This window comes from Chiloscyllium plagiosum, chromosome 15, assembly GCF_004010195.1.
Source record: "Chiloscyllium plagiosum isolate BGI_BamShark_2017 chromosome 15, ASM401019v2, whole genome shotgun sequence".
Taxonomy (NCBI): Eukaryota; Metazoa; Chordata; class Chondrichthyes; order Orectolobiformes; family Hemiscylliidae; genus Chiloscyllium; species Chiloscyllium plagiosum.
The window spans coordinates 44,574,518-44,597,877 of NC_057724.1; the positions used below are offsets into that span (position 1 = coordinate 44,574,518).

Here is a 23,360-nt window from a genome sequence, read left to right on the forward strand (position 1 = left end):
AAAGATGGTCCAGTCTGAGTCAAGGTAATAGTTCCCCATGACATGTTATCTTGGAGCTACGATAGGGGGCATACAAACAAGGAGCAGGAGTTGGCCATTCAGCACCTCAAATCTGCTCTGCCATTCAGTAAGATCATGACTAATCTAACTGTAACCCTGAATGTGCATTTCTATCCATCCCTGATAACATTTTCACTCCCTGAAGAGTGAAGAAACTATCCACGACTGCTGTGAAAATATTCAAGGACACTGCCTCTTCCTGAAGAATTCCAAAGCGATACAAACCTCAGAAAATATTTAGTTTTCTCTCCGTTTGAAATGGGCAACTCCTGATTTTTAAAACAGTGACCCTACATTCTAGGTTTTCCCACAGTGTGGAGCATTCTTTTCACATCTACCTTGTCAAGAATCCACAGGATCTTTTACTTCAGTCAAGTCACCTCTTACTGTCTAAACTCACAGATACAAGTAACTTCCTTCCTGTCGCATGGCTGCTGTGAGGTTCTGCTGTCAATCTCAGACCTCTAAGATCCATGTATTAGGAAAAAGTATTACAGGGAATGTTGGATACAAGCTTAGCCTGTTTAACCTTTCCAGATAAGAAGCTACTCACGACTGCCATTCTAGGGTCTAGCTTAGAAAGCTATCTCTGAATTGCTTTCTAAGTGTTTACATTCATTCCATAAATCAGGCGACCAAAGCTTTATGCAGTACAAGACAATGTTCTTTTTAACTTGAGTGTAAGTGCATTTCTGGTAGCTTTCCTAATAGTGAAATGTCAGAGAAGTCAAGTTGCAGCTATTTTCACTGAGGAAGATACCTGAAATCTTCCAGAACTAGTGATCTAGGTGGCTTGGGAGAATGAGGAATTGAAGGAAGTTGGTATTACTTTCCTTAAAAAAAAAGGGCTGTAAGGTGATAAATCTGCAGGACATGATGGATGGTCTACCTTCAGGGTGAAGAAGGAGCTGGCTAGAGAGAGAGTTGTTGTGTTGGTGATTATCTTACAAAATTCTGTTGATTCTAGAATGATCCCTATGGAATCAATCATTCTTTCAGTAAGAACAGAGAAAATGGTAAAAGGTGGTGGGGGGGCGGGGGAAGGTGTGGCATTGTTAGTCAAGGACAGTATTAGTTGCAGAAAGGATGTTTGAGGACTCGTCTACTGAGGTAGTGTGGGCTGAGGTTAGAATCGGAAAAGGAGATGTCACCTGTTGGGAGTTTTCTATAGGCCTCCGAATAGTTCCAGAGATGGAGAGGAAAGGAGAGCAAAGATGATCCTCGATAGGAACGAGTATGACAAGGTAGTTGTTATGGGGGACTTTAACTTTCCAACTATTGACTGGGAATACTATAGTTCAAGTATGTTATATGGGTCAGTTTTTGTCCAATGTGTGCAGGAGACACAGTATGTAGACAGGCCAACAAGGGGCGAGGCCACATTGGTACTGGGTAATGAACCTGGCCAGATGTTCGATTTGGAGGTAGGTGAGCACTTTGGTGATAGTGACCACAATTCGGTTATGCTTACTTTAGTGATGGAAAGGGGTAGGTGTATACCGCAGGGCGAGAGTTATAGATGGGGTAAAGCAATTATGGTGTGATGAGAGAAGATTTAGGATGCATTGGTTGGAGAAGTAAACTGCAGGCGCTGGGCACAATTGAAATGTGGAGCTTATTCAAGGAACAGCTGCTGCAGATACTTGATAGGTATGTACCTGTCAGGCAAGGAGGAAGTTGTTGAGCATGGGAGCCATGGTTTACTAAGGAAGTTGAATCTCTTGTCAAGGGGAAGAAGAAAGCTTATGTTAGGATAAGATGTGGTGGCTCAGTTAGACCACTTGAGAGTTACAAGTTAGCAATTCTGAAAAACATAAAAATAGGTAAGTCCCCTGGGCCATATGGGATTTATCCTAGGATTCTCTGGGAAGCCATGGAGGAGATTGCCGAGCCTTTGGCTTTGATCTTTGTCATCATTGTCAACAGGAATAGTGCCAGAAGACTGGAGGGTAGTAAATGTTTTCCCCTTGTTCAAGAAGGGGAGTAGAGACAACCCTGGTAATTATAGATTAGTGAGCCTTGCTTCGGTGGTGAGTAAAAGTGTTGTAAAAGGTTATCAGAGATAGGATTTATAATCATAAAGAAAGGAATAAGTTGATTAGGGATAGTCAACACAGTTTTGTGAAGGGTAGGTTGTGCCTCACAATGAGTTCTTTGAGAACGTGACCAAACAGGTAGATGAGGGTAAAGCAGTTGATATGGTGTATATGAATTTCAGTGGTGTTTGATAAGGTTCCACATGGTAGGTATTGCACAAAATATAGAGGCATGGATTGAGGATGACTTACCGGCTTGGATCAGAAATTGGCTAGCTGAAAGAAGACGGAGGGTGGTAGTCGATGGGAAATATTCATCTTTGAATTCAGTTACTAGTAGTGTACCACAAGGATTTGTTTTGGATCCACTGTTGTTTGTCATTGTTATAAATGACCTGGATGAGGGCATAGAAGATTAGGTTAGTAAATTTACAGATGACATGAAGGTTGGTAGAGTTGTGGATAGTGCTGAAGGATGTTGTAGGTTACAGAGGGACATAGGTAAGCTGCAGAGCTGGGCTGAGAATTGGCAAATGGAGTTTGGAAAAGTGCAAGGCGATTCACTTTGGAAGGAGCAACAGGAACGCAGACTATTGGGCTAATGGTCATTCTTGGTAGTGTAGATGAGCAGAGAGAACTCTGTGTCCATGTATCTAGATCCCTGAAAGTTGCCACCCAGGTTGATAGGGTTGGTTAAGAAGGCATATGATGTGTTAGCTTTTATTAGTGGAGGGATTGAGTTTTGGAACCATGAAGTCATGTTGCAGCTGTACAAACACTGGTGCGGCAGCATTTGGAGTATTGCGTACAGTTCTGGTCACCGCATTATCGGAAGGATGTGGAAACTTCGGAAAGGGTTCAGAGGAGCTTTACTAGGATGTTGCCTGGTATGGAGAGAAGGTCTTAAGAGAAAAGGCTGAGGGACTTTAGGCTGTTTTTGTTTGAGAGGAGGTTGGGAGGTGACTTAATTGTGACATATAAGATCATCAGAAGGTTAGATAGGGTAGACAGTGAAAGCCTTTTTCCTTAGATGGTGATGGCTAGCACAAGGGGACATAGTTTTAAACTGAGTGTTAGATATAAGACAGATCTCAGAGGTAGTTTCATTACTCAGAGTAATAGGGCGTGGAACGTACTACCTGTAGCAGTAGTAGACTTGCCAACTTTAAGGGCATTCAAATGGTCATCAGTTAGACATATGGACGAGAATGGAATAGTGTAGGTTATATGGACTTCAGATTGGTTTCACAGGTCGGCGCAACATTGAGGGCCAAAGGGCCTGTTCTGAGCTGTAATGTTCTATGCTTTTGTCATGACCTACTGGAAATTAAGCCCCACTATTCCCGGAGTCATGATGAATGTTTAAAACTTTAATGAAGCTAACAAAACACCACTTTGCCTGAGCAGCAGTAAATAAGAGACAAAAAGCAAAAAAAAGGTTTCTTCAATAAAAGTAACAAAACAATTTATTGTAACATTCTTAATTTTAACAAGAGCAGTAAAATAACTAATTTATGTAGCTTAAACTTTATTTTAAATTCTTGTACACACACATAGAAATACAAAGAAAAATAAATGCAATTATTATGAGCGGAGGGAAAAAAATAAAGGAATATAGTTCTATATCATAAGTCCAAACTTAGAAACTTAGATGATCATTTCCTTTAATGATGCCTCAATGTTATTTGTACAGCAATGATCAGCCTTTAGTTCACTGGTTCCTTGGTTAGACTCAGCGGTCTTTTACTTCAGTGTTCTTCCTTTTAGTGACTCCGAATGTGGTTTTTCTGTGCTCTTTTGACAGTGAGTTAGAGAAAGCAATTTTTCAGAGAGACAGAGAGAGATCAAGCTTGCTCTCTTCTGTTTTCATTTTCCCTTACACGATCGGTGTTAAACTGCAGTTGATTCAGTCAGAAGCTTGTTACTACACTGAGCTCTCCTGAAGCCACAACAACTGCTGCCAATTGAAAGATCATCAAAAGCCTGTCTCTTTGCAGAATTCCCCTGAATACACACAGATGGTGTCATTGTGTCTGGATTTACTATCTCCAGAAGTAACAAGTCTTTATATTCTGCCCTTTTTAAAGCTGTGAAGAAAATGAGGACTCAGATGCTGGATATCAGAGGAGAATGTGTGGTGCTGGAAAAGCACAGCAGGTCAGGCAGCATCAGAGGAGCAGAAGAATATACGTTTCAAACATTTCCTGATGAAGGGCTTATGCCTGAAATGTCGATTTTCCTACTCCTCGGAGGTTGCCTGACCTGCTGTGCTTTTCCAGCACCACACTCTTGACCTTTTAAAGCAGTGTCCATTTTTCTCATTCTCAAGCCATGGTCCAAAAGAATAAGAGGATGTTGTCTCTTACAAACCACTGAGATATTGTAACTATATTCACCTGACAGGAATTGTTTCTGGATCCCTTTGGTGGAGAACACATTGCGTATAAAGCTCCTGAAACTGTTCAATCTATTTGATCCCAGAAGAGAGATGAGCCATAAAAGTAGCATAGAAAGGATTTGCTAAAGATACTAAATCACACAAGTTAGGTAGGATTTTATTCCCAGTTTGTGCTGGGAAATCTGAACCCAGCCAGGGTAGTGGTGGGCAGTACAATCAACATCAGTTCCCCATGACAAGTGAAGATTAAAAACCAGACAAGATTCCTGCAGTTGTCTAATGTCCAGTGAGTCAGTGCCAAATATGTGTTTACCACTGAGTTTGTAGGAAACCACCTGAATTCATTCAACAGTGAGGCCTGGTATATTGGATTGGTCCATTGTATAGTTTGTACATTTTGTGATTGTATCTTCATTGTAGACTTCCCCAAACCCTTGTACTGAAGAGCAACGTACATTGAGATGGCACAACATAGCATGTCAGGAGCATCCATTCAGTCCACTTTCTCCCAGTTTCTATTTGAATTTGAAAACATTAAAACTGCTACTGTCATCTAATTTTTAAGATATAGGTGGAATTTTCTGACTTTGGTCTCAGACAGAGCAGTGCGACCACTCAGCGACTGGGAACCCATTTGACAATTTGCTGGGCTTTGTCAAAGAATGTGTTAATGTAAACAATAAAATACTAAAATAACTTTGTGCAGATGTTGGAAATCAGAAATAAAAACAGAAATTGGTGGAAAACCTCAGCAGGTCTGACTGTATTTGCGGAGAGAAAGCAAGGCTAATGTTTCAGGACCAGTGACCCTTCTTAGAATTGATTTTAGCTAAGGAAAGATGTGGTGGGGGAGGGGAGGAGAAGAAAACAACAGGTAGGGTTAGAGCCCAAAAAGAGAGAAACAGTTGAGCAGACAAAAAATGGGTAAAGGTCATCTTGGAATAATCAGTAGCTGCTAATGGAGACCTTTAATAGCTGACAATGGGATGTTTGTTGGAGTAACCCATGTGATGGCAAGGCCTGGTGCCCATGGGCTGGAGTAAGGACATGAGAGAAAGTGCTCAGGCCCTAAAACTGTTGAAGTTGATGTTGAGTCCAGAAGGCCACAGAGTTCCCAAGTGGAAAATGAGGTGGAATGATACCATGATCATGAACCAGTGTCACATATCTACATGTTTAACATCTACCATGCACTCAAATCTGCCTTCTCTTGCCTTAAAAGTTATACCCAAAATGTCACAAGCAAACTTACTGTGCAAAGTGTATGTGATATTCAACTCATTATCCAATCTTAAATCATACAGACTAAAGATATTAGTCCCATATTGCCATATTGGTGAGCTGGTTACTTCGCTGAGCCTTCAAGGTTTTGAGACAACCATTTACATGAATCAGAACCTGACTTGAGCAGTTGGCCTAAGAATGCATTTTCTCATACTCGTACCGACTATATTTCTGTTTTAGGACAAAAAACTGGTTGGCTGTCGGCATGATTGGCACCAGACTGGCAGCGAGGTAGTCATCACAGTCTACGCAAAAACATCTAACCCAGAGCTCAGCTACATAGATGCTAACCGCACAATGGTAAGTGCAACATCACTTAAACCCCAGAATTTAAAAACCTTTAACAGTTGTAGATGGGAAAATCAAAGTACTTTGAACAATTTGAAATTTTTATTTATTTCTGAGAAACTTAAGTGAAAGCATTTAAGACTAAAAGAGATATCATAAGAGGTTTTGACAAATGAGAGTGTTCCTTTATGAACCTTGTACTGAATTTTCCGATTTTTGGCAAGCTCCTTCTTTGGATAAGATTCATGGCATTGGTCCGCTGTGGCCAACGTTGACTTTTCTCATTAATGATACAACTAGCCTGTTCACTTGCTGCATCCTGGAATCCTGCAGCAGGTGAGGCGGCGGTGCTTGCTATTTTCAGGATGATACAACTCCCGTGGCATCACATTGAAACCCAATTGTGCATCACTTTAGAAGCTTCAGGCCAAGAAGTGCTGCTCACACTGTGGTATTCCAATGTTACCCTAAAGGAAATGGCCCAAAAAGAAGTTATTTCCTCCCTTTGCGCATAGGGACCTCAAGATCCTAGTGAATGAGGTGATAGAGAAGACAGCAATCCTTTATCTGACTGACTGGCAAAGGAGGCCACAGCGGGTGGCATGATGGCTCAATGGTTAGCGCTGCTGCCTCACAGTGCCAGGGACCCAGGTTCATTTCCTGCCTTGGGCGACTGTCTGTGTGGAGATTGCACATTCTCCCAGTGTCTACGGGGGTTTCCTCCAGGTGCTCCAGCAAAGATATGCTGGTCAGGTGAATTGGTCATGCTAAATTGCCCATAGTGATTGGTGCATTAGTTAGGGGAATGGGTCTGGGTGAGTTACTCTTCAGAGGATTGGTGTGGCCTTGTTAGGCCGAAGGGCCTGTTTCCATTCTGTAGGGAATCCAAGCACCAGACTTAGCTTGGACTGAGATAACAGCCAGGGTTACAAGAAACATACAGCAGAGCAGGAAGAAGGTTAACTATCTCTGTGTCACAAAGGTAAGTGCCTTCATCTTTTTTTTTTGCTACCTTACACTCAGAGGACCAGCTGCTGTAACTCTGCCATTGAATGTGCTCATGGACTGCAACTCTCAGTATTGCATACAGCAAGTCCACTCAACAACTCACACCCATCCGGTCCTCCAAACAACTAACTTTTCCTGCATTCTGTGCTTTCAACTCACACGCTGGAGATTCCTCACCTCTCTAGCTCCTGCACCATTCCTAATGGCTCTCCATCCACCATTCTCAGTCTCTCTCTGGTCTTATTGCAGGAAAGCTTGTCTAACAACCAGGAATAGATAGGTGAAGATTGGCTCCTCATTCCACATGAAGAGTTGTTAGATGTGGCCAGAGCAGCACTTAAGCACTTGTGTAGATGTGGACATCTCCATGAGCTGAGTGAGTTTTACTGTGCACTGCTCTCCCATTACCACCTAAACAAGCTTGTGTCTTTCTAATAAGAACTAATGCCCTCTCTGCTCTTCTGCTATTGAGCATATTGAACTTATGCTCTAAGAGGCGTTCACCCTAGACCCTCAGCTCCACCTTTGAAGAGAAATCCTTAGAGGGTGCAGGTGTCAGTGCACCCTCCATCAGCTGAGACACTTTTGGTCTTGATGAATTCTCTTTCTAGGTTAGACTCGGGAACACAGTCTGGTGAGTACAATGCTGATACACCCCTTCAGTTGGTCAAGGAACAAACAGCCCCTTTCACTGGCACTTGGCCATTAATGACATTGTCAAAATGCACAGAGAGGTAAGCAATGACAGGCAGGTTTGTCAAAGACATTCTGTCAGTCAGTATACTGGATCAAAGGATGGAGGAGTCCACCAACACTACCAGTTCTGTGCTGGTTCTGGCTCTGGCTGTCATCATTGACAGACTGGTTACCTTCATGGAGACCTAGGGCCAGGACAGTTAATGTCTGCAGACATGCACACAGACTTATACTCCATCTTTCTAATTATTGGTGCTCAGCATCACTGGTAAGGTGAGAAGGGACGCGGGACCTCAGTCTCACTCCTGGAGCCCCTTCCTCTTAGGAAGATAGAACGGTGCTGGCAGGCACCCATAGGGAGAGGGGCCAAACACAGAACCTCCAGAAATTCCATCAGGACACTCCTGAGATGACCAGCTTCTGCATCACCTCCTGCCTGTGAACTCAGTGTCTGTATAAGTTCAAGCCACAGAGCGTTGAGCCTTTATCTGGCCAAGACATTTTGAGTAAACTTTGAAGATCGAGTATCCCCAGGATGACCAGCCAAGTCTTCCGAGCCAAGAGATGAACAGGAGGTGCCCCAGGATTGCTCCCAACCTGCTGCTTATTGTGAGGGACTGCACAACACTCTGATTCCATATGCTTACAGAAGCCTGCAAAGCTACTTAACTTCAGTGCTGTTTTATATTAGTGCTCTGTCTCACTGACTGCTGCTTTCTCCTTAATGGTGAGGAGGACCTGTATGATCCAGATAGTTGAAAGTGAGATCAGCTAAAAATACCAAGAGTTTTGTCTAAGTGTTGAATCATGTTTTAAGGAGCGTATCTGTCATCTCCTAGCAGCCATCCCTGTATGGGCCAAGGACCTCGGAAGGATGCAGATTTTTGTGAGTTCACTGATATTTAGGGTATCTAGTGCTGACCTCCAAGATCTGGTATTGTTGCTCACAGCTAAGTTGAAAATGAATGGAGGGGAAGCTTATCGGTTGATAAAGTCTGTAGGTTGGTGATAGGATATTCTCAAAGCAACATGGGTGCAGCTTTGACCTGCACTTAGGGGAGGGCAGAAATGTTGAAGAAACCCACTGTCCAGGCTGCTTGACTCTCCTCAGGATGGGGGCTGGGTTTAAACTGGTGTAATCTGAAAAAAGTGGCATTTGCAATATCCTGAACACATCTGTGGGTTGCGATTTGTGGAAGGGGAGGGGAGGTACCTCACAGGTTCCCAATTGCTCCCTGAAACAAGCCACTGGTATAAACATTCAGGGTATCTGTGATCCTGACAGCCACTGGATGAGATGGCCAACCAGTCCTTCTGAGTGTAAAGTCATGCTATAGCAGATTGCACCATTTAGCAATAAGAATTTGGAATATCCTTAGCCTGCATCTATATAGTGGACGGGAGAACTGGAGAAAATGACCACAAGGTCGGTATGTGTGGGTCTGGTCATTCTCCTCTGCCTCCTTCAGAGATTCTTCTCCATCTACACAATGGTGCGACAGATTGCTATTCTTGCTGTCAATATTGTAATTTCCTTCGATACTGTCTTTGACTATTCATCAGAGCTACAAGGGATCCACTAATAACGAGTGAATAATCTGTGGAGAGTGCTGGAAATAGAGGACATGAATAGGAAGGGTTTAGAGGGCTATGGGCAAATAGGACGAGATTAATTTAGGATATCTGGTCGGAATGGACAAATTGGACCAAAAGGTCAGTTGCCGTGCTGTATATCTCTATGACTCTATAACTCAGGTACTCCTGGACCCTCATCAGCCACAATGAAGCATTGTGTTATGCCCTGAACCAGCATACCATAAAGGCTTCATAAGAAGGCCAATGTCTTGCCTGTTTAGCAAGTATATAACCTTATCCAAATGTATGTTGCAGATCCAAAGTGCTAATTCTACAGTGGTGACTAAAATTCTGGCATTAATCCATTATGGTAGCAGCCTCTCCCAAACAAAGCCATCCTGGAACACCATAGACCAGAATGGTTCAGTGTGAACGAGGCAGTATTAAAATATCTTCCAATGTCAGGTGTGAAATGAGAAATAGAAATATTTAAGTCCAGATGGGACCATTAAATTAGTATCTGAGTAGATTTGTTTATCTGATGTGACAAAGTCGCAAATATAGATTACCCGAGTATCGATTATCTGGTTTTCGGATTATCTGAAGATTTCAAGATCCCGCAAAAACGTTACAAAGAGGTAAGTGTATTCAGTTGACCTGGTCTGAAGAACATATGAAAACACTGGCAAAAACAAAGAAACGCAACCTGATCAAGCCTCAGCGACTGGATTGTTTTTTTAGGTAAGAGTTGTTACACAGCCCTTTGCAAAAGTAAGTGTTTTACAGTATTCCCATCATTTTACCGGGCCGTTCATTAAAAAAAAGGTTGAGAACGTAAAAGCACGCTGACGTTGCTTCTACCTTTCTATCACGTGACTGAGTTCCCAGAAACTGTCAAATGCTGTTGCGATTGTAGAAGCTGTTCAGGTCTTTGTTTAATGCTGTCTTCATCACTCCTTGCCAAATGGTAACTACTGCTGCATTTTTAAAAAAAGTTTTCTTCCTGTTCCAACCCCATCCTGTTGCTGTTGTTCTGCTTCCCCACATGTACATTTATCCCTATGACTTAACCATTAACGCTCCAAATTTCCACCAAGTCCTCAGGAATATGTTTCACGTAGAGTCATAGAAACAAATTCTTTGGTCCAACCTATCCATTCCAATCAGATATCCTAGATATATCTAGTCCCACTTGCCAGTATTTGGTCAACATCCCTCTAAATCCTTCATATTCATATATCTATCCAGATGCCTTCTAAATGTTGTAATTGTATCAGCCTCTACCACTTCCTCTGACAGCTCATTCCATACACACACACCACCCTCTGCATGAAAACTTTACCCGAGATCTCTTTTAAATCTTTTCCCTCTCACCTTAAACCTGTCCTCTTGTTTTGGACTCTCCGACCTCAGGGAAAAGACCTTGTCTATTTACCCTATCTGTGCCCTCATGATTTTATATACATCTATAAAGTCACCCTTCAGCCTCTAATGCTCAAGGGAAAATAGCCCCAGCTTATTCAGCCTCTCCCCACAGCGCAAACCCTCCAATCCTGGCAACATCCTTGGAAATCCTTTCGGAGCCCGTTCAAGTTTCACAATGTCCTTCCTATAGCAGGGAGACCAGAATTGCACACAAAATTCCAAAAGTGACCTACCTAATGTCCTGTACAGCCACATGATCTCTCAACTCCTACAGTCAATGCATTGACCAATAAAGGAAGCATACCAAACGTCGTCTTCAGTATCTTATCTAGCTGCAACTCTACTTTGGTCTCTTTGCTCAGCAACACTCTCCAGGACCTTACCATAAAGTGTGTATGTCCTGTCTGGATTTGCCTTTCCAAAATGCAGCACTTGACATTTATCTAAATTAACTCCATCTGCCACCCCTTGGCCCATTGATCCATGTGATCAAGATTCTGTTGTACTCAGAGGTAACCTACTTTGCTGTCCACTACACCTTCAATTTTGGTGGCATCTGAAATCTTATGAACTATACCCCTATGTTCACATCCAAATCATTCATATAAATGACAAAAAGCAGTGGACCCAGCATCGAACCTTGTGGCACACTGCTGGTCACCAGCCTCCAGTCCGAAAAGCAACCCTCCACCACCACCCTCTGTTTTCTACCTTCAAGCCAGTTCTATATCCAAATGGCTAGTTCTCCATGTTTTCCATGTAAGCTAACCAGCCCACCATGAGGAACTATGTCGAACACCTTACTGAAGCCCATTTAGATCACATCCACCATTCTGTCCTCATAAATCCTCTGTTACTTCTTCAAAAAACTCAATTAAGTTAGTGAGACATGATTTCTCACATACAAAGCCATGTTGACTATCCCCAATCAGTCCCTTCCTTTCCAAATTCTTGCACATCCTGTCCCTCAGGATTCCCTCCAACAACTTGCTGACTGTCAATGTCAGGTTCACCAGTCCCATGGTTCCCAGGCTTTTCAAAGAATCCTTACAGTGTGGAAGCAGACCATTTGGCCCAACAAGTCTACACCGACCCTTCAAAGAATATCCCACCCAGACCCATTCCCCTGCCCTATTACATTTTCCCCTGACTAATGCACCTAACCTACACATACCCTGAACACTATGGACAATTTAGCATGGCCAGTTCACCTAACCTGCACATGTTTGCAATGTGGGAGAAACCAGAGCACCCAGCAGAAACCCACGCAGACACAGGGAGAATGTGCAAACAAGGCTGGAATTGAACCTGGATCTCTGGCGCTGTGAGCCTGCAGTGCAAACCACTGAGCTACCATGCCCCCCAAATCATTGGCGGTGGTTTCCTTAGCATCTATCTTAAATAGTGGCACCACATTAGCCAATTGATGATACAAGTATCTGAGCAAGGGCACAGCAATCACTTCCCTAGATTCCCAGAGTTCCAAAGGAGACCTGATAAGTTCCTGGGGATCTCCCACTTCTTATACTAAAAATAATGCATATTCAAAATCTTGTTGTGTTGCAATTAAAAGCTTTAATATTACAATCAGAAAGGGAAAACTGGATGACCACAATATTTGAGTTGTTTTTGTTTTGTTTTACAGCTAACTATCCATATCATGTTTGAACAGGACAAAGTTTTTCACAAAGTGTTAAATCTGTGGGGCGTAAGTATTTTTCAATTTTTTCCCCACTAATTCTTATGGTATCTAAATGTAACAAATTAGGTACATGGCTTTTGATTTCTTGATCAGCTGAATGGAGTGCTACATTAGAGAACATGATCATGTGACAACATATGGGTACTTGGCTAACTTACATGTTGAACTTTTGAAGTGATATCATTCCAAAGTGATAATACAGTTTTCTCTTATCTCTAAGAGTTGCTGACTTTTGCTAGGGTGTGGTAATTTCTATATCTTCCACAATCTCTAAATGGCCATGTTTTGTATCAGAGTCTGGACATCAATATTAGCATCGCTATTGCTACCTTACTGAGATTAGATAACTCAGTACAAACCAGAGCATCAAACTTGTGAGTAGGTCATTGGAACTCACTTCTAGTGGTAACAATACCTAATCATAAAATTTAGTTCTCAGGACATGGGCATTGCTGGGTAGATCAGTAATAATTTTTTAATGACTTCAATGGTGTGAACTGAAAAATCAAACTCCCCAATTGCCAGAGTTATCACAAATGTGAAAGTTTGATTAACTCACAAAATTGCTGAATTTTACCTAATTGTTCAATTCTGGCTACAAGAATATGCACATCAGGTTATCATCATTAATAAGAAAATCCCTATTTATTGCAATCAAGTAGGTTTAACTAATGGGATGAAAGTAAAATGACAGAGCGAGAGAACAGAAGAGGGAAAAACTCTTTCACAGGATGAACGGCTCTACTGTATTTTGTAAACACAAAGTAGTAAGCACCTACCCAGAAACCAATCAAAAGATTGTTCCTTTGCTGAATGCTTCTGAATACACACAACTAGTCCTGATTGGAAACCAATCTCAAGTATGTCACTTGGCAAGATTTCCCCTGAATATATACACTGATGGAGCCAATTGTGTAGCATTCACCCTCACTGCTTGAATAAGCCGACATTGCATCTACATGGAGTTCCAGTAATGCATTTTTTAAAAATTGCATCTTCTTCCACAGTCCCTTTGTTTAAAGCAGTGTCTTATCCTATTTTATAGCCCACACTCAAAAAAAAAAAGTGGCTTTCACACTTAGTGTTTGGACAGGGCAGCACGGTTGCTCAGTGATTAGCACTGCTGCCCTACAGCGTCAGGGACCCAGGTTCAATTCTAACCTCAGGTGACTGTCTGTGTGGAATTTGTACATTTTCCTAGTGTCTGCATGGATTTCCTCCCACAGTCCAAAGATGTGCAGGTCAGGTGAATTGGCCATGCTAAATTGCCCATAATGCTCAGTGATGTGTAGGTTAGGTGCATTAGTCAGGGGAAAATATAGAAGTAACAGGGTAGGGGAATGGGTCTAGGTGGGTTACTGTACGGACGATCGGTATGGACTTGTTAGGCCAAATGGCCTGTTTCTACACTGTAGAGATTCTGTGATTCTTATCATTCCCTAATAGCCCCTTTGGAAGGTGATGCAGAACTGCTTTTTTGAACCGCTGCAGCCCCTGTGGTGCAGATGACTCCTAAGCTGCTGGGGAGGGAGTTCTAGGAATTTGACCCAGCAAAAGTGATGATACAATTCCAAGTCAGGATGGCGAGTGGTTTAGAGGTGAATCTGCAGGTGATGCCATTCCCATGTATATACTGTCCCTGTTCTTCTAGATGTTAGATGTCACAGATTGGGAAGGTATTTTCAAAAGGAGCTTGAAGAATTGTTGCAGTGTTTGTTATATGTGGTATACACTGCTGCCAATGTGTAGCAGTGTTGGAGGATTCAAGTAAAAGTGCTGAATGAGATGCCAATCAAGTGGCCAGCTTTGTCCTGGATGGTGTCAAGCTTCCTGTATTTCTGGAGCTATATTCATCCAGGCAAATGCAAAATATTCCATCACTCTCCTTGGGGAAGCAGGTAATAAGTTACTTGCTGTTTAGTCACTTATCTTAGTCTGAAAGAAAATTATCACCATTTTTTCCACGTATGGAACCTGGCTTAATTTAAATGGGAGGGTGATGGACATCAGTCTGTCGTGTGAGGGCTTGAGATGTTTTATGCATTTGGACAGTTTCAACCCAATTTCTAATGGATCCAATTCCACCAGAGAAAACTATTGACTGAACACCAGATTAAAACACAGTCTCAAACTGAAAATTTTATTTGTGCACCATATTAATTTATAGTTCTTATATCTCAAAGCTTAGATTTACAAGTCCCATGTTTAATATTATGGGAAATTGATTCATGCAGTATGTCCAATGACTGAACACATTCACTTACAGTGTAACAATTTGCTAGATCTTTGGCAGTTTATCATTAGCTTTATAACTATGACTATAACTTTATTACTCTATAATTATAACTAACTTGTCCATATTCAGTATTACATTCTACTTAATATTTATGGTGTCTTCTAATCTCTATGTCAGGAGTTTGTGACTTTAAGCTCATTCAAGAGACTTCAGCAAATAATGCAAGCTGTCAATTAAAGGCAATACTGTACTGTGAAATTGAGTCACTTTGTTCAGCTGAAGGATTTAACTCAGGCACCATTTGCTTTTCAGCTGCATGTAAAAGATCCCAAGGTCTCCAAGGTCACTAGATCAGAATAGGCATTGCCAATGATGCCAACAGCATTGGGTTCAATGTGAATCAATCAGTTTGACTCACTCAAACAGTTCAAGTTCCTGTGGCAACCAACACTTACATCGAGATGCTAGAGCTCATTCCATCACACAACTAACCCGTAAACTCTCCAGCTGTTAACCCCTGGCCATTGGAATGTCAGAGGGAATTACAACTTTGTGAATGACCTGTTTGATCATATTATGAACACACTTTTCTTGACCATTAAGTGGGACATGAAGCAAGAGCTTCTGGATCAGAGGGGAATGCACCACAGGCATCTTATTCATCGAGTCATAGAGATGTACCGCATGGAAATACCCTTCAGTCCAACTCGTCCATGCCGACCAGATATCCCAAGCCAATCTAGTCCCGCCTGCCAACACCCGGCCCATATCCCTCCAAACCCTTCCTATTCATATACCCATCCAAATGCCTTTTAAATGTCCATTGTCAGTTCTTCTCCCTTTTAAAACTGCTGTTGTTTTGACTTTTTTTTCCAAACTTCCAAAACAATACAATAGCATATAAAACAGTAATTGCTGCTCCTAGAATTTGAGGAAATCACCTCCAACACCTGAAATACCTCAAACAAAAAGGAGCAGCTGTTAAAGCCAGAAATTTTTGCCGTCCTCCATATTGGATTACCCAGAATCCTCCGGAAATAAGATAACGAAAATAGATTATCTAGTTACTTACATTATTAGTTTTCATGGGACCTTGACGTGCACAGGTTGGCTTTTGCATTTGCTTATATAACAATGCTGATTGCACTCCAAAGTATTTTATTAGCTTTGAAATACTTTGGGAACTCCTGAGGTTAAAGAAGTTATATAAGTGCATTTCTTCAATTTCTTTTTCCTTTTTGTGACTCTAAAATTGCTGCTCAAACCTAGTAAAGTTTAGTAATTCCACTTTCCTGCCTCGAAGAGTACAAATTTTATTTCTATTTCTTGCTTTTTAATTAATTTTCTTTTATTAATTCACCTTTGCCTGCTTAATTTGGCAGTTATTCCATGACCCTGTTCTTCCATACTATCTCCAGTTTTTTGCTTCCATGTAACAAAAACTGGCACTTTTATTTCTGTTATTACAGACCTCAGCTTTCAGGTCCCAGGCCACCAGTCCATTCCCACCCATGGTCCATTATCTGCCACTTTTGTTCAGGCTCAGGCTGTTCCCGTACTGCCTCTATTCCCCCAGGCCAGATTTGCATCTGCTGTCAGCTGCATCTTCCTATTTGCCCATGCCAATCTAGTATCCTGTACCCACTGTGTTTGCCACGTTTTAGATTATCTGCATCCTAGTTGTGTTTTTGCAGTTCGTAATCCAACTCTGCCAATTTGCTATCAGCAGTTTGGTTGGAAAACAACCAAAATTAAATTTGCACATCTTATTTAAGACCCTTCTTGATCAAACCTTTGGGAACTCCTTCAAAAAGTTATTTCAGCTGTCAAATTAAGTTCTCCAATTACGCTTCTGTGACTGCCTTTGGGATTTTATGTATGTTAAAGGTTTATTTAAATGCAAATTGACGCTGCTACTGCTAATTTCAGAGAAAAGCCACCAGCTCCATAGCAGGTAGAAGAGTATCTTATAAAAGCATTAAACATATCTGTAACTGATATTGCGTAACAGGATTTCATTTTTAAAAAGATTTAACCTACTTGTTTAAATCAAGCTGCTCAGTAATGTCATTACACAGCTCTGGTGCAGGGTTCGGATGTTACCAATGCACCATAATAGAATTTCAAAACATTTCATTTCCAGTTGCGGATTAGATTTTTGACTCATACAAAGAGAAAATATTGTTGTCATGGTCATAAAATTAGGATTTGTTTTATTGTAGGTAAGAAAATCCTCGTGGCAGCCGAATCAGAGACATGCAAAGATTTAAAGGCTTTTAAGTGTTAAATGGAAAAACACGGCAAAAAATATAACGCTTATTATTAATAATTGTTACATAAACACTTCTGAAGTGAACCAGTTCAAATTCAGATGGCTGAGATTGTTCAGTACTAATTTATAACTGGCCAGTAGAGGATGCTCTCTGCACTGCAAGTAAAGATTCCTAAAGTAGCAGTATTTTTAATGAGAAAATATTTGGCAACAGTTGTGTATAGGAGAAAAGTTTTTACTACAGCATTTGAAATTGCCTTGGATGCAATCAGCTTCAGAGCAGCCATTGAGCAAGACTTTGGAAAAGAGTAATTCTGATTTAAATTCACTCCTTTCTTTAGGTTGTTGATGTAGAAAAAAGCTGTGTCAATATGGGCCCAACAAAAGTGGAAATTAACCTTAAAAAAATGGATCCTGTGACCTGGGCCAAACTTGAATTGCCACCTCTCAAAGTTGAAGATAAGGAACAGAGAGAAAAGAATGGAAAGGAAGAAAAAGATAAAGAAAGTAAACCTTTAATCCAGGAGCATAAAGAACTCTACATGGGAGATGAACCACCACCTTTAGAGGATGATGAATCCGATGACAGTTTAGGACTTTCTGATACTGATGAGGAATTTGATTAATGATGCATTTAATGTTGAGTAGCATTTAAGACTCCACAATACGAATAGTGAAAGACCGCTATTGTGCAATTTCATTTGTCTGATGTGGTCTATTAGATTATTTTAGAAGGAGACTGTCTTACAATCAAGAACTTCTGGAACTTAGTTTACAGTGTGGACCATCATGTGATACATGTATCATCGCAAAATGTAAAAGACTGCAGGTTGAAAATAAACGATTTTTCAATGACAGCATTTCTGGCATTTTCATCTGACTTTAATTGTGCTCATTGTAATGCCACAACAGTATGAAAATACCAACCAGTTACCAGTATCAATATCTTATCAAATAGACTAGTATGATAATGAAAAACTTAAAAGGAGAAAATTTATTTCTGTCCTGATGACTCAAAATAGACATAGAAAAGAATTGTGAACTGTAAGAAGTGAAGATGTTTGACATTTGTGCTCAATTGTTAAGGGAATGAAATGCAAAGAAAATCAAGCGGATTTGCAAGTATGCCATCCAGGGAAAAAATGGGGAGTTTACAATGTGTTAAAGGGTCATCAATAAAATGGGAGCCTAGGTTGTAATCTTATGTCAAATTAGGCCAGTAGAAGAAGAGGGAATTAGTGGTGAAGAACAGATATATTAGAAAATTCAAAGATCTAAGATAATGCTGCAGGCAGGATGAACTAGAGTGTCAAGGAATACATTTAGACTGGCACATTATCAACCTCAACTTTACTTATGCAATTAATGTGTTGTCTCTTTCAATTGAGGCAATTATCTTAGTAATTAAGAATTTTGCATGATACTTGGGTGTAAACAATCACCATCTATTCATAGAATCAAAGTATACAGCATCAATGAAGGAGGCCACTCAAACCATCCTATGTTTTGGAACAATTTAATCTCACTTTCTGCACTTTTCCCATAACTAAATATTTTCCTTCAAACATTTATCCAGTTATCTTTTGAACTTTGCTATTAAATCTTGTTCCATTAGCCTTTCAGTCAGTGTATTCCAGATCACATCTCAGAGCAATTTAATTCGTTTTCTCTTGTTGAATGTGTTTCTTTTGTGAATCATCTTAAATCTGTCTCCACTCGCTACTGACCTTTTTTCCATTAAGTAAAAGGAGGAATAACTACTTTCAAACAAAACCATTGATAATTTTGAACACCCATCAAATCCTCCTCTGATTCTTAATTTTAAAAAAAATCTCCAATTCATGAACCAGTTCATTAAGATTGACAATTAACTCTCAGGTTTTGCTTAAATTTTAAACCAGGCAATTTGACTCTTATGAAAGCTTTGCCCTGTCACCCTATTAAGTTCAAACAGACACGGTGTATGTTGACTTTGTCTGCAAAGACCAGGACTCTGTATTCACATATGTAGCTTCCAGTATACACAGTGCATCTCACTGCCAGCCTCACTGGCAATCCTAATTTGGTTCAGTAGAATTCTTTGCAGTTGGATTATCCAGCAAATGTTCTCCAACTGCAGAATCACATCTAATATTTTACACTGTTACAAGTTTTGGAAGCAATTGCTCATTGGATAGTTAGTAACCATAATATAGTAGTACAAATCGGCTCTGATATAGCACGATAGTTCTGTCCTCATGCAATCTTGCATTATAAGAAAATCGCACAATAGCCACACCATTTAAACTAATGGGGCCGGGATCGCATTTTAGCCAATGCAGGTCAGGAAAGTTCACGTTCTACAAACAATGGTCTAAGTTCTTCAATTGTGTTAAGCTAATTCGTATTGAAGAAACATCGTTGTAGCATACCAACTGTAGAATAAAGTAGCAGAATATTGTGATTTGCAAATTGCAAATGTTCAAAACTGCCAGGTAACCACTCAGTAACAACAGGCTACGACAAAAATACATCTCGGACTAACCCATAATACTCTTTGTACAGCTGAGACTTCAAAGAGCAACACCGAAGTGCCGAACTGTATCTGTTGAGGGTGGGGATCTGTAAAATATCGAAGTCTGTGGATGAAGGGCTGCCATGGTGTATGTTCTCATGGCCAACATCGAGGCTCAGAAGAGATGCTGATAAGCTGCTAATACCAGGTAACCACTCCAAATTACAAGTCAGGAATTGGTGTCATCTGGTTTCTAACATACCTGGGAGAATGCCAACCAGTATAAAAATGAGAGATTAGCTAATTGAGGTCTTTATGCACGCAAGTAGGGTCCTCATCTCTTACAAGTGAGATTCTCATCTAGCCATTGAAACCTCAAGGGAAAATTGGAATTTATTTCTCAATGCCAAAAGCCTCAATATTTCATTCGTGTCATTTCCCCCAACTTTCCTACCACTACTCATATCATTATACTGCTGGGAAAATTCCACCCATTGAATACAATAGCAACCAATTTATGAGAAACCCATGTGAAATACGGATTCAGCTGCATCTAGAGTTTTACATTCCAGATCCAGGCACCACACCTCAGCAAGGATGAAAAATCATTAGAAAGAGTGCCACAAGTGATTTGACAAGAATGCTCCAGAGATGAGGAACTTCAGTTAGATGGATAGATTGGAGAAACTTGGGTTGTTCTCCTTGGAAAAGTGAAGATTTGAGAGGAGACTCCGTGTAAAGATTCAATATCATGAGTGTCTGGACAGAATTGATAGGTAGGAAGTGCTTTCATTGGCTGAAGAAACAAGAACCAGAGCTGAAACCAACATGGTCATTTTAAAAGATGACAGACTTAACAAACAATCCAGGTCTTTTTCAATATATAATTTCAGTTGCATGACAATGTAAATTTTTGCTATAAATTCCGTGTCTTATGATCTTTTACTCCACAATCACCTGACGCGGGAGCAGTGCTTCGAAAGCTAGTGCTTCCAAATACACCTGTTTGACTATAACCTGGTGTTGTGTGATTTTTGACTTTGTCCACCCCACTTCAACACCGGCACCTCCAAATCAAGGGGAAGTTTAGTTTAGTCAAAACAAAATAAAATAATATAATGTAAATAAAGAAAATATAATTAATATGTAAATTTTTACTAGCAAGTTTGTATAATTAGTTTATATTTATTCTAAGGTTAACAAATAGTTCAAAGTTTGGGAGAAGATTTGTAGCTCGGGTGCTCGTTGTTGTGGTTCTGTTCGCCGAGCTGGAAATTTTTGTTGCAAACGTTTCGTCCCCTGTCTAGGTGACATCCTCAGTGCTTGGGAGCCTCTTGTGAAGCTTCTGTGGTGTTTCCTCCGGCATTTATAGTGGCCTATAAATTCGACTGGGACAACACTACCATTATAGGGCAAGCCAAACAAAGAACAGCCAGGGAATTCCTAGAAGCATGGCACTCATCCACAAACTCCATCACCAAACACATCGACCTGGACCCAATATATCGGCTACTACAGCGGACAGCTGAAACTGACAACCGGAAGCGGCAGGGACAGGCCACTATAAATGCCGGAGGAAACACCACAGAAGCGCTTCACAGGAGGCTCCCATGCACTGAGGATGTCACCTAGACAGGGGACAAAACGTTTGCAACAAAAATTTCCAGCTTGGCGAACAGTTAACAAATAGTTTTTAAGAGTTACAGAATTGCAGGTCAGCTGGAACAAGACAAGTGTACATTTACTGTCTGTATTACATCATGGACAGTCCACATGTCCCAGACAAACATCTGCAGGAAGTTTCACCAGCTGCACAAGCTTGAGCTCTGGGTTTTGGAACTTGCGCAACTCCAAACTAAATGGGTTGTGTTGTACCAGGACTGGAACTGATATTCTCACAGAGAAATTTGCTAATACTGTTGGTGATGGTTTTAAACTAGATATTTTGGGGAAATGTAAACAGGAATGGGTAACCTAAATTAGCAGGGAGTTAAATTGGAATGAGGAAGCAGAAAAACAGCCATGGAAACAAGAGAAACAAAGCTGCTTTGAATGTACAATGATTACAAAAGGACAGTTAAGGGCACTGCTCTTTACTGCATTGCAAGAAGGTAGATGATCTAAAGCTACAAATAGAGGTAAATGGGTTAATCAAATTGCCATTACAGCAGCATGGCTGCATTGCTGGGGACCGAATACTCAACATTTAAGAGAGGCAGGCAAGGAGGAAAAGGTGGTAGAGTTGCACTGAAAATAAGAGATGGAACCGGTACATTAAGGAAGGATGGATCTCAGATCAGAAGAACAATGTGTGGAATCTGTTGGGTGGAGCTAAACATCAGCAAGGTATAACAGATTTTGTTTGCTGTTATTGACATACCAAATTTTGATGTTGCAGCTGTACAGGACTTTGGTTAGGCCACAGTTGGAGTACTGTGTGCAGTTCTGGTCGCCTCACTATAGGAAAGATGTGGAAGCTTTGGAGAGGGTGCAGAGAAGATTTACCAGGATGTTGCCTGGAATGGAGAGGAAGTCGTACGAGGATAGGTTGAGAGTTCTCGGCCTTTTCTCGTTGGAACGGCGAAGGATGAGGGGTGACTTGATAGAGGTTTAGACCTTTATGCGGCATTTGGATAGGTACATGGATGGGTACTTAATCTAGGTTAGAAGTTCGGCACAACATCGTGGGCCGAAGGGCCTGTTCTGTGCTGTATTGTTCTATGTTCTATGTTCTATGTAATGGTGGTGTGGGGCAAGGTGTTAATTAAGAGATGAGAGGAATGTGTAACATGAACATCATTGGCGAATATAATCTGCATTAAGACCAAGTAAGCCAACTGAGCAATATAGCTGCGCAGGAAGGGTTTCTGGGGTGTCTTGGGGACACTTTTCTAGTGCAGCATGTTGAATATCAGACTAAATTTAGATCTAGTGTAAAACAAAGTCACTGTTGTCTTAACAGACCATAGGGCTGCTCTCTAATGAGAGAGACACAACTGATGGTAGTTCAGGTTGAGGTTGAGGTTCACCATGCCTCAGGCAAGGGGAGAGGTTGAAAAGGAGAAACCTTCCTGGCAACTTCAGCCAATGCAGAAATTGAACATTTGCTGTTAGCATCACATTGCATCGTAAACCAGCAATCCAGTCAGTCAACTGAGATCTGGCATTATGTATTCTTAAAGGGCTGATTAATACTATTGTTGTAAAACAACTTTTAGGGGATGAGTAATACAAAATGACAGAAATTTGCATTACATTTGATAGTGAACTAGTTCAGTTTGGTTGAGGGTGTTAAATTTGAATGAGGAAAACAAAAGCATGACATGAATTGGCTGAGATGGATTTGGAAAATACATTAAACTAGGAAAATACATATGCAACGTTTGGTTGTTAAAGAACTGTTTTGTGATTTCCAACACACATATATTCCTTCAAAAAGCAAAAACTGAAAAAAAGGTCAATCCACCATGACTCCTAAACCAAGTTATGGATGGTATAAGATTAAATGAAAAGACTGATAAAGTTTTCAGAATTTGTAATAAAATCTGAAGACTGGGAGGTTTTTTGAGAATACCGCACAGCAAAGGAGGACCAAGTAACTGAAAGGGACAAGGACTTAAACAAGAAGGAACCTTTCCCCAGTGCAGGGATTGATGACCGGGGACATAGATTTCAGTTGTGGAGCAGGAGATGTAGGACATTTTTCCCCCTATCAGAAGGTGGTGGGAATCTAGAAATTCTAGTGCCTTCTCATAATTGGCCATTTCTTAAAGGCAGGGAAATAACCCTTCTTCATGTATTCCCACTTATAGGAGAATCGCTGGATGGTTCAGCTAAAGGGGTCCACCGGTCGTGAGCTGAATTCATGGACCTGCTGGTCTCTGTT

The 23,360-nt window shown here is 40.9% G+C and overlaps 1 protein-coding gene across 1 annotated transcript in view; it reads left to right on the top strand.

The window, feature by feature from the left end:
- LOC122557268 (cysteine and histidine-rich domain-containing protein 1-like) overlaps positions 1-17,840 on the top strand; it is a 53,252-nt gene extending 35,412 nt beyond the window's left edge. The window contains exons 10-12 of the mRNA XM_043704788.1: positions 5,959-6,078; positions 12,416-12,478; positions 17,322-17,840. Of these exons, the coding sequence (XP_043560723.1) occupies positions 5,959-6,078; positions 12,416-12,478; positions 17,322-17,606 (468 nt within the window). The 3' untranslated portion in view covers positions 17,607-17,840. The remainder of the gene's footprint in view (positions 1-5,958; positions 6,079-12,415; positions 12,479-17,321) is intronic.
- The last annotated feature ends 5,520 nt before the right edge of the window (positions 17,841-23,360 follow it).